The sequence below is a fragment of the Dermacentor variabilis genome, chromosome 1, assembly GCF_050947875.1.
Source record: "Dermacentor variabilis isolate Ectoservices chromosome 1, ASM5094787v1, whole genome shotgun sequence".
NCBI lineage: Eukaryota > Metazoa > Arthropoda > Arachnida > Ixodida > Ixodidae > Dermacentor > Dermacentor variabilis.
In genome coordinates, this window is record NC_134568.1 from 173,255,768 (window position 1) to 173,267,776 (window position 12,009).

The window sequence follows — 12,009 nt, forward strand, 5'->3', positions numbered from 1 at the left end:
CGCACGGTTTGCCAGTACGGGACATTGTGAAATGCGGCACCGGATATAATGCCAACCGAGCCGCCCATAGACGGCAGCTGACATAGAGATGCGCGGACGCGAGGTCTAACACAAATACCCCGTCTTCGTCATGCCGTCGTCGTCGTTTCATTGCATGCATTTCGTTGTGATCGTGACTTCGTTGTCAAGCCATCGTCATCGTTTAGGCGTCCGTCTTCCCTCTGTCGTCATTACTGCGATATAATTTCGTCGTCATCTCACCATCGTCGTGATGGTATGACGATGGTTGCCTAAGAACTAAACGTATCGGAGCAAATATTCGCAACAAGATGAGGCATGTGTATGCTGCAGCAAAAATCCGGACGCCACTCAGCACGTCCTAACGGAATGTGAATTGAGACCTGGAGATAACGTACACCTTCCAGAAGCGCTTGGACTTAAAGTACATGGAAGCATCAACAAGTCAGCAGTCGAGATATGCAAAAGACGTTTAGAGTATTGGTGGAAAAAATAGCAGAGAAGAAATTGATACGACCGGATCTTTTACGGGCATAGGTCGCGATAAAAGTAGATAGTGTTGAGACACAGAAAAAAAGATTGTGGGGATGTATAAAAAATTCTAGAATGAAAAACATGTACAGTACACTTGATGAAATCAAGCAGGCTAGGTGACTATTTGTCACTGCCCCGTTTCAGAGGGGATGCCAATAAACTGTGAGTCGGCGCAAACAGGTAGCCGCTGTAGCCACGATTTATTTAGGCCGGCCAGCCATGGTGCAAGCGGGATGTCGGGAGCGGCCGACACCGCGGCCGCTCAGGTCGAGCGCGCTAGCGTTTTTTCTTCTCGCGCTACCTGCGCGTGAGCCCGTCTTCGCCTGCTTTGGAGGCGACAGTCACGCCTCTACAGAGCCCCCCCCCCCCTCCTACTGTGAAGCGCGATTGAAATAGAGTCCAATGTTAAAGTCCAGGTAAAGTGGGCAGATGGTGTTGTCGTTGGTAGTGTCGGACTCACGCAATCCGAAAGAGATGTACTAGGCAGCACCGGCAGCGTAGACTGCGAGCGAGGCACAGCCACAGTGATATCGTATAGTGCGAAATCGCGACCTGCCGCAAGTTCTCGTAGATTCCCGGGCCTGTAGAAGTCGGAGCTGCAAAGTACACCGTCTGGCAGCTCGGGGACTTGCATGGAGATAGCGAAAGCGTTGGCGACTCATGTTGTTGACGTAGAAATTATTATCGAGCTGAAGAAACCAGATGGCAGAGCTTCACCTGCAAAACTTCAATAGGCCATGCATCCGCGGAAGGTGTGAGCGCAGAACATCGGAAGGCTCGCCTGCTGCTGCTTGCGGCGAAATCTCGAATGCCGATAGCATCAGGGTTGTGGTGGTCACTGAAGGCATCGCGAAGGTTATGCTTGTGAAGTGGCCGTGCCTGCGAGAGTGAACTTTGCGCCTAGTGGAGCCGGTAGCAGGGCCTCAGAATCGGTGATGAGTGAGGTGGCCCCGAACGAAAAGTGGACAGCCTACGGGAACGTCCAAGGAAGGAGAGCGGCGGGCCGTAGAGTAGCCGAAAGCGCTTACGTTTGGCCCAATGAATTCCTTGGAAAGAGTAGTCGCTAGATCCCTTTGAACTGGGGACGAGGCTCGCGAACTGAGTACAGGTCTGATGCTGGGGCCGGCGCGTGCCGACGATCGGCATGGATGGACGCAGGCGATGTGGGACGACAAGACGCGAAATGACGAGACGGTTCAAATAGCGAGAGCTGTGACGGAGCGCCAGCTGGAGGAGACTGAGCACTCGAGGTAGCGTAGTGAGCAATGACGGCTGCCCGGAAGTCCTCGTGGATTTCGGGGCCGGGAGTTGGCAACCAGAGCCTGGAACCTTGTTGAGAAGGAAGTGGCTGTCGATGTGGATAAGCCAGTTCCGCATGTCGATGTAGAATTCCCGGACACCCTACAACCGCGGGACGTCTGCCGGACTGCGTGAGGCCACGTCATTCGCCTTGCTAGAGTAGGTGCGCTGACGCTGGCGTGGCTAGGCGCGGTCGTCCGGGTCACCAATTTGTGGGAGGCGGAGCAAAGAGGTAGCCGCTGTAGCCACGGTTTATTTAGGCCAGCCAGCCATGGTGTAGCGGGATCTCGGGAGGGGCCGACATCGCGGCCGCTCAGGTCAAGCGCGCTGGCGTGTTCTCTTCTCGCGCTACCTGCACGTGAGCCCATCTTCTTCGCCTGCATTGGGGCCGATCGTCGCGCCGCTACGAAATCATCATCATCATTGCCGCCTCCACAACCAGGCTGTCGTCATTTCATCGTCATCATGTCACCGCCATCCAGCAGTCGTCATGCATTCGTAGCCATACTATCGTCGTGATGCCGTCATGGTCGTTCCTATTATTGTCATTCCATCTTCGTCATATCGTTGTCAACATGCCGTCGTCGTCATACAGCCGTCGTCATTTCATCGTTATTTTGTTATCGTCATTTGTTCGTCATCATACTGTCGTGGCCGTTCCATCATCGCCATTCCGTCGTCTCACACTGCGCATCTGCCTGATTTGGTGTTTGGATTTCACCATAGCTTGTGAGCGGTGCAGTGCATAAACGTGAAAATTGAATTACATCAAAGTTGCAACCGTTGTTGTGGATAAACATAAACATTGCATGAGATTAAATGTTCCACAGGATGCATCATACGCATCGCCGTTAGTTGCACAGTATTTAATTACCCGCTTCACTAAAGCTTCGATTCAGAAATTTTCCAACATCTGCGTTGTACCTGCAGATTTACGGTGCGTCGAGTCACCGACTCCGGCCATGAAGGCAGACCGGCGACATCAAAAACACACACAAAGGTCGGTACAATGTAAGCATTCCTGTCGATCGAACCTGTTCTTTTTTTATCATGCACTCTTTAGAACCGGCAGATCTTGAAACGGATCCTGAAAAGGCAGAGCGTGAGAATAAGAGAATCGGAACAGAGATGTCAGATTATCTAGGCCCTGAAGAAAATAAAAGCGTCTAGTTCATGCGCCCGTTAATTTGAAAAGGGTTTTTTTCGGCTGCTATCACGCCTTTGGTCGCTCGAGACAAACTGAGTGCCGCCTTTGATGGCGTCTTCTCTTTAAAGATTCAAAGTAGCTCAATTTTGGATAGTGATTGTTTTAGCTCTATATAGTATAAGCACACTACTGCAAAGTTTGTAACCCAAAAGCTAAATCTAGATTCTAGCACCTAAAAATTGTATATATATATATATATATATATATATATATATATATATATATATATATATATATATATATATATATATATATATATATATATATATGATTTTCATGCCTAGATTACATACACCCGTGGCCAGAGAACTCAGATGTACCATTTCGGGCGTAGTTCTTCCTTTCTTTATTCTTTTTTAGGGAACGTTTAAAGCCTGACTTCCCGGACACTGTGAACCACCTGTGAAATGGTACTGAAGCTAGCGTCCATGCTTTGACTTTAGTGAAGCTGACGAAAACGAGCAAAAAACGCACTTCTTTCTCTCTACATGGGCTGGAAAGAAAACAGGCTCGAGCAACGCCTCCGAGAAAAACGCTCTTTCAAAAGGAGGTGAGGACTGCCAACAGAGCGCGCTAGGCACACAAGGAAAGTCGTCTGTTCCGACAAAATTCGACACGGGTGCAGCGCACGTTCCTGCGCTAAAACACGCAGCGGTATATAAGGTCTCCCTTCTGGCCGTCGACCGCTGAGTTTCACCTTGCTCGGTGTGCTGTGGATATCCTAACGTTTCTCCTGGCTCCTCTGCCCTAAGAACTTCTCCAAGATGTGCCAATCAACTTGCACGTGCATGTTCACGGCCGGTAAGGACTTTCTTGCAAGGCGTTGTTCGGAGCGTCATGACCGCCTCAGTCAGTAAGAAATAGCATTGGACAGCATTGTTCAACGCGCCTGCAACTAAACAAACGCTGTCCCGCCAGTTTGTTGCTGCCTCCGCGTGAATTTTTACAGCGACCTTAGTAATTACCGTTGCTCCCACGTTTTGCCTCAGCACAAATGAGTACAACTCTTGTTATGACAGTAGTCGAACGTGAATGTTGCCTGCATGATGGTACGCGGGGTGAACTTTTTATAACTGGTTCAATTAAGCAGGCCGAAGTATCGCTGCACAGATGGCATGTTGATTGCGCGGCCGCATGAGTGGTCAAGGGTCGAGCGCGTGAGGACGTGACTTCAACTATTCGAGGGAATAGAAAGCTCATTTGTTAGCATGCTCTTGTAGACCGGTAACACAATATGCATGCTCTTGTAGAACGAAAACACAATAGAGCGGTGCCGCCAGTGGCGTAGCTAGGTCGTCTGGCACCCGGGGCCCTTAGCTCTTCTGTCACCCCCCCCCCCCCACCCCGGGTGTAGTCGAGGAAGGCGAGGATATCGACACTTTTCGGGTGTTTTCAGACGTATATGACACCCCCCCCCCCCCTACTGGCCCCGTGCACCCGGGGCCCACGGCCCCCCGGCCCCCCCTGTTGTGCTACGCCACTGGGTGCCGCTCAGCGAAGCGGTCGGATGTGGCCGTGCCGCCGAGCCCGTCACTACGGCCGACTGCAGTGCACATTTAGTAAAGTAATGACGTTTAATTTGGTAATCTTTTGCACTTCAAGGTGGAAATACTAAGCTGCCCATTAGTATTTCCGCCTTGGAGAGGGAACGTTTGATGTCAACTGTTATTGCTGTGGCGCTCCGTACTAGTCTGTCCCGTCTTCAATGCTGCTGTTCGGTGTAACCAGCCACGTTATATTCTAACATCCATAAGCTTGTGCGAAGAAATCTCTTTATTTCGTGTATTTATTTACCTGCTTGTTCTGTCATTCAAGGCACGAGGCTTGAAGCAAGCCTGTGTCTCCGGCAGGCAAACCCTGTTTGGTCTAATTATTTTCATATATATGTAGTAACATAAGCACACCACCGCGACATACATTTATAACTAGCCTTTGTGCTGGCGAGATCCTAGTTGGTTGAAAAAAAGAACAGAGATAAACATGTTACGTCTGTTTCCTACGTTTATTCATTCTGTCTCATCGAATTGGCAGTAATTAAGTGAAGATGTGGACAATCTTGTAAACAATAATTCAAGAAGTTTAATTCAAATAGTGCAGGGTACGTGACAAGATAAGCAGCTCGTAAATAAGCACCGCGGAAAACCTAGGAAGTAAGTTCTAACCACAATATTGGTGCCTGCTTAAGATCGCTGACCCTCTACATGCTCCATTGTATTTCACATACATAAGCAATATGCTGGCAACTCTTTAGTCTACAATTTGGTCATATAAAGGTTTTCACCTTTTTTTGCATTTTGCTTCACCGCTGTGATTTCCAGTTGAAGAAAACTATTCTTTATTCGCAGTTCTGCTCATCCTTTCATTTGTCTCTGCCCACGACGTTGCTGAGGAACTCAGGGTAAGTTGTCCATGCATGGCAAACGACAATAAGGCAATGTAGTTGTATCCGTTACGTTGCAATTTTAATGTTTTTATAAAACCGCTACACCGTCAAACAGATGAAGGGACTGGTTGCACCAAAAGCCACCGTGCAGCCTTGTATGTGGTCTTCGAATGATTTCCAGCATAAAGCACGTTTTTATATAGTTTCGTCCACATTGAAACACGGCCGGCAATGTTGGAAATTTCATTTACAGCATCCCCTGCCAACGAGATGAATGCCTGCAGTATTGAGCAACTATCGCGGGTTCTGAGAATTATCAACACGAAATCAAATATCTCTGGTGTCTAGGTTAACATATATGGGTAACATAAGAGAAGTTTACATGACACTGTGTTCTTATATTGACTGTCTGGCGTCCTGAACATCGTAGCCTGCTAGTCAGCCTGCAAATATTGCACACAACACTCCCCTTCACAATTAAACTATGTAAGCAGTCTATGTGGACAAACACGAAGGCATACCACACATGTGTATACATTTCCACGTTTGCCCTCTTAGTCCTCTCTGGAGCCTCGCTTTTCAGCGCAGAACAAGTTATCCCTGAGACGTTCGCAGTGCTCTTTGTAAAATTAAAGTTCTGTCGAAGATTCCACTTCTTCTGCAAACTCAAACAACGAGAAGCTATGCGGTGTATTCATAGAAGACAGAATCTTTAAATGAAAGGTACCATTCAAACTGCTATTCAAAAGCCCCCTTCCCTCACCTAATGCTGCCAGCAAGCACACTAGCATTTGGAGTAGCTTTAAGCACGACGTAGCTTTTCGTGTGGTGTGTTGAACTCCTCCGACAATGAGCTTAACGCCCCTTATCAGAAAAAGAGATTGGTATAAGAAAATTATAAAAAGAGAACTGGCTTGAAACACTGAATCCAATGCAAATATTTCTTTCATTTCTAAAAGTAAATACGAAGGAAACTCGGGATTGAGTCTGCGCGTGAGCAGCAAAATATTTTATCCTCCAGCTGCGAAGCTTAGGAAGAAGCAATACATAATCGCATTTTGTACGATCATAACAGTAATAAAATAAAATAAATACGTATATGTCAATAAATTTACATAGAGTTCTTGCAATTTACACTGAAAATGACTGCCGATATCATTCAAGACAGGAGCTAATATACAGTGCTGGGATATCACACATCTCATAAATGGTGCAAATGCAGCGATATATATATATATATATATATATATATATATATATATATATATATATATATATATATATATATATATATATATATATATATCAAGATTACAAATTCGCTTTAGCGTCGAAACTGTTCACATATAGTAAGATGACTCCAGCTAATTACCGTGAAATTATGAACTGATCCGCATATCCTCCCTCCGTAATTGATGCGTCTCAGCAGCATCAACTCCTAATGCAGCATAATAATTTCAAATAGAAGCGGTAAATATATAGCTGGGTATTTCCATCTGAGTTGGATGAACAGTGGACATTTGAAGTAGCAAGTTTGCAGCCACCTTTTCCCAGTTCTTTTTTTTTTTTTTGAGCCTGCGACGTCGAGAGTTAATCGTTATTTTCTTCCTGAAAGAATATTCGAAAATTCCACATATGAGATAACTCACCGAAAACCAATCGGCCTAACAATAATATTCTATTGGTGTCCAAAATTTCGCAATATTTACAAAAATAGGCCTGATTTTGAACACCAACGGACACAAAATTTTGAAACAGACACAGCCTTCATGAGACAGCCAGAAAGGTTGCGTTGTGAAGAGCACTTTAAGAGAGGACTCCGCATGCGCATAATAGATGCTTAGGTAACAAGCGTCGTCTCTAAAGGCAACTTGAAAGCGAATAGCGTGCCCCGCTGTCCATAATGACATACGTGATAATATTTTGCTAGGAACACTTGTCGCGCACACAGTGAATATTTCCAGCCTCTATAGCCTCTCGCGCTTGGTAAATGATTGGCAGCACGAGCTAACTCGATAACAGCCAAAATCAGAAAAGAAAACGCCTTGCTAGTTTACAATAACAAACAAAATATGATAGAGAAAGCGAGGAAAACGAGCCTGTATGTCTGCCGTTCTCTTTTCATGGCTGTTCGGACTGCACATTTGGTGGTGGGCTTAAACAACTTCGCCCAACGGGAGTAGAGCTGCCATACAGTTTACGTTGTGCTATTTCTCGCTCTACTGAATTGCAGATGAAACGCCAGACGTACTCCCTCCCGCACGGCTCCGAGCTGCTTCTCGAACCGCTGAGGACGAGGTTCACCTGTCGCCACGACGGCTACTTTGCAGACGTGGATAACAACTGCAGGGTCTACCACATCTGCACTCGGTACGCGAACACGTCAGATCTGCTCTACCACGGGTGTTGCCTCAGAGGCTGACGACAGAAAATTCCTGTAGACTGCGCTGCAGTGATAAGCCGGGTTTTTTTTGTATTTTTTTGTTGTTCTCTTTTTCTTTTTAAACACACTGCACTCGAGGGCGCACATCGCAAATTATGTGGATATAACTGATATACCCGACAGCATCCTGAGGTTTACGCACTTTTTTAGTTAATAAGTTTACGGAACTTATTGTAGTTGCGGAACTGAACGTTGTTGCGATCATTTGCTCGAATTTGTCAGCACAAAAAAAAACGTTCTCGACATATTCGTTCCAATGCTGAGCCAGTTCTCAACGTCTACATTATCTTGACCGGAGAATATGCCAGGATTTCGGGATTGGTAACCGTGACGTACGTTGTTATGGGGAGTCGCAAGTGTAAACTCCGACGAAGTGTCGTCACCGGGAGCCATGGCGGAAAGCTGGACGGTGCCGCCGCTTCGGAGCTCGGTGGCGAGGACGGGGAACGCCAACCTCCAGCAAAATGTAGCGCGAATGAGGGGTGAAACACTGAAGACTATTTTCAATGCATATGTACAAAAACAACTGCAGCGCTGGCCAGTTCAGCCGACAGCTCAAGAGCCAGGAGCAGTTATTCTTCGTCGGGGCGCCCGCGCGCATCGTCCAAAAGCAACAACGCAATATGCATGTAGCAATATATATCTATATATATATATATATATATATATATATATATATATATATATATATATATATATATATATATATATATATATATATATATATATATATATATATATATATATATATATATATATATATATATATATATATATATATGTCGATGTTTTGCGTAGCATTGTCCCGAAGTCCACGAAAGTTTTTCGTAACGATAACGTGCCTAACACCAATTCATTCGCCGCACATATCGGGAACAAATATCTCGCAGCTCATGTCGGCTTCGCGATTACGGATAATTGAGCACGTTCTGGCCGTTGCTTGACCACAAGCTTACGGCTACTAGATGTCTCCTAAAGTGATTCGTTAACACTATTAAATAGCGTACATTGGGTAATTTGTGAGTTAATAGCTTACTGTCATACAGTTTCAAATGTGCGCTCCCACCCAGAAACGTGCTCTAAAAAGCTATTATCTCAAATGCAATGTCTTCATGTGTACGCATGAACACGCGGTAAAACACAGTGGCAATCGTCGTTAAAGTTCACAAAGAAACATTTTTTGTCGTTGTTTTGAGTTGCTTTCGTTCCTTCGCGCTTCAACTTTCGGCGGCACAGTAGTGAAAAGCAAGAACGCTGGACCTAATTGTATGTGTGGTGAACGTTTTGTGACTGCGGTGCATAAGCTGCTATGCAGTGCGTTCACGAGATAAAGAGTACAAGACGAAGATCAGAATTGAGACACCACTCGGGTAGAAAGGAAGGAATTATTCACAGCTGCCGAAAAAATTCTTAGAACACCTATGCGACCCCGCAGAATTATTGATCAAAGACCATGAGCGCTGGTGGTAACCGCGAAGAACCACGCTCTCTGGACACTATTTAGCTGTCTGAACACGTGCTGCTCACGTGATCTCTCCTCAACCGCCATCGCTGATTGCGCCCCGCTCTGATTAGGGTGCTCAATGAAATATTTACCACTTCGAAGATCAATGTCTTATGCACGCATCAGTTTTTAGATGGAGTAAAGTGTATACTGGCAAAAATTTTAGGCTGGAATCTTTATTTCCCTCTTAATATTACTTTTTTTTTGCAAGGAGTTTCGTTGGGGCTCACCATGCTTTGCTACTGTCTCCTGCCATCCCTAATAAACTCACACACTTAAAGCTTCCTCGATAAACGCTGCGCAAGGTCCTTCGCATCCCTTCAAATTTTATATTTGGTCTAACATTCAGTTTCTATGCGCCTATTATTTTTCTGTAACTTCGGCGGCTAGATGAAATTACTGCGAATTTGGTAATTTCTTATCACCACTCTAACTGGCTCTTACATGTTTTATAACTTACTCAGTACGTTTTTAAAAGTGCATTATTTATTCGTTCAGTGTCATTGTACTACACACTTTAATTATCTTGCATACAAACGACCTAGCGGGTGGCATATTCAATTAGTGAAACTGATAGTCTTCTGACTCTCAGAAATTAGCTGAGATAATTTTCCCTACAGATGATACGAAATGTACGTCATAATCTTGCAATGTTTCGTTCCCATCTGACTTGCAGCTTTCTTGTAATCGATCCGGAAGTTTTTGCTGTGCGTGGCCTTTTGTACAGGCTTATCGGGACGCGAGAAGGGAACACAGTATTTGCATTAACGGCTAGTCTTAAACAAGACTAGAAGAAAAAGAAACGAAGAAAAAGAAAAAAGAAATAAAAAGAACACTGCTTATGTGATGAGTAGTGCGGTTAGCAGCGTTCTAGACAAGCGGTATTCGCGAAGGGGTTTATGCTTCACTGCGCCATGTCAGTCAGATCTGTTCGGGGAGAACCTTTCTTTTCTGGTGATTTGTCATGAAACATTATTTACAATAGCGTTAATGAAATCACCACGATATAATCGCTGCTGGAATTCACAGATGTCGATTAAAAAATAAACAGGACGGGAAAAGGCGGAACCGTTCTTTCATGCCCAAAGTGGGCCTTCTGGCGCTTATTTTGCAGCAAAAGCGCGTGGCTTACACAGGAGCTCATGCAGCGATTACGCATTGAGTCAGTAGTTGGCATTGGTACTTACGAGCTGTTATGTATATGGAGAAATCTAACAATGAAATACATTACGAAATGCAGTCAGGAGGATTTGTTTTTCATATCTATAATGCAAGCAAGACGCCATGATGAAATTCGGGTTCTGAGAGACATATAATAGATTAAGACGTGTTTCAAAAAGTACATTAATATAAAAAGGTACAAACGCAGCACCAGGGTGGCCTTGTTATCGCTCAACACGAGAATTTCCTGAGCTGAGCATGTCGCAACCCAAGAACGCGGAAACAAATCCACTTTCTATCACGTAGAGAAATGCCGCGGTTGCACGCGCCCTGTTTTCGGGTGCGCAACCACTACAATGCCTGCACGAAGGGTGCGACAAGTGGCCACTCCGGCTCACATATTCTCTTCTCCGCTGCCTACTCGCAGATCCGCCGAGACGCGACAGCTGCAGCGATTCAGCTTCCTGTGCGGCAACTTGACCATGTTCAACCAGCTGACGCTGACGTGCTCGCGACCCGAGGACTCGGTGCCATGCCGGAACGCCCCCGTCTTCTACTACGTCAACGACAACATCGGCTACCAAGACACGCCCTTCCTATACGACGATGACGTCAGTAATGCCGACCAGTTCATTCACGAAAACAGGCTGCTCGAATCCATCCCGGCTGCCAAGCGGCGGTTCTAAAACCAGCGGCCCGAGTGACTATACGCGCGTGATGCTGCACGTGCGGTGCCGACTCCGGGACGCCGTCTTCTCAAGCACCTGATCGGCGGCGTTCGCAAAACGCGACCGTGCTGGTGTCCATTTCGAAGAGAAACATGGACCGTAGTGGTGCCCACGCTGCCGTTTACCCAATTAAGGGCAACGCTGCTAAGCGAACTCAACTTTATGTGTGCGCAGCTCCAAGAACACGCAGCTTGTGTCAGACGACCTTATACAACAAAGTAACGAATGTGCATAACGATGCGAAGCATACGAGTACATTGTCGCTTCGATTTTCTGTACATCACATCGATAATAGAAACAAGCAATGATACGCGTGCCCCGCTGTAGGCAGTAGTTCCATTTGCTTGGAGCTTCGCCTGCTACGCATTGTCTAATGTGATAAATCAATAAAAGAAGAAGAAACACAGAAGTGGGCCTGTAAAATCATTACTCAAGCTACATCTGCAGAACACAACAGGTCACTGCCACGTGCGCGCATCTTCGTACAACGTGCCAACGCTTTGTTCTCCTCATGTATACTCAAGTTCGTACGACGGCTAAACAAGACCACGCTTACTTCCGAAAAGGACAAAGCCGCAGCGCACATGACAGGCGCTGCGTCTTTGTCTCTATTGCGCTGTGATATTTGCTTCGTTACGAATCAACAGCCTAAGAAAACGTTTTGACTGACCTCTGAGCAAGCTAGACAACTTTCTGCCACGTTCCCCAGTTCAAAACAACGTTTCAATGGTA

The 12,009-nt window shown here is 45.9% G+C and overlaps 1 protein-coding gene across 1 annotated transcript; it reads left to right on the forward strand.

Moving 5' to 3' along the window:
* Positions 1–3,618: 3,618 nt before the first annotated feature.
* LOC142588055 (uncharacterized) lies at positions 3,619–11,716 on the forward strand. Its single transcript, XM_075699499.1, has 4 exons — positions 3,619–3,859; positions 5,404–5,456; positions 7,675–7,811; positions 10,977–11,716. The coding sequence occupies exons 1-4, from the start codon at positions 3,823–3,825 to the stop codon at positions 11,233–11,235; spliced, it is 486 nt and encodes a 161-aa protein (XP_075555614.1). The 5' UTR covers positions 3,619–3,822; the 3' UTR covers positions 11,236–11,716.
* Positions 11,717–12,009: the final 293 nt, after the last annotated feature.

Excerpts from the sequence above, each read along its gene's own strand:
- LOC142588055 (XM_075699499.1), top strand. The coding sequence starts at position 3,823 with ATGTGCCAATCAACTTGCACGTGCATGTTCACGGCCG. Across the intron at positions 5,457-7,674 it reads ACGTTGCTGAGGAACTCAGG|ATGAAACGCCAGACGTACTC; the intron begins GTAAGTTGTCCA and ends ACTGAATTGCAG. Across the intron at positions 7,812-10,976 it reads GTCTACCACATCTGCACTCG|ATCCGCCGAGACGCGACAGC; the intron begins GTACGCGAACAC and ends GCCTACTCGCAG.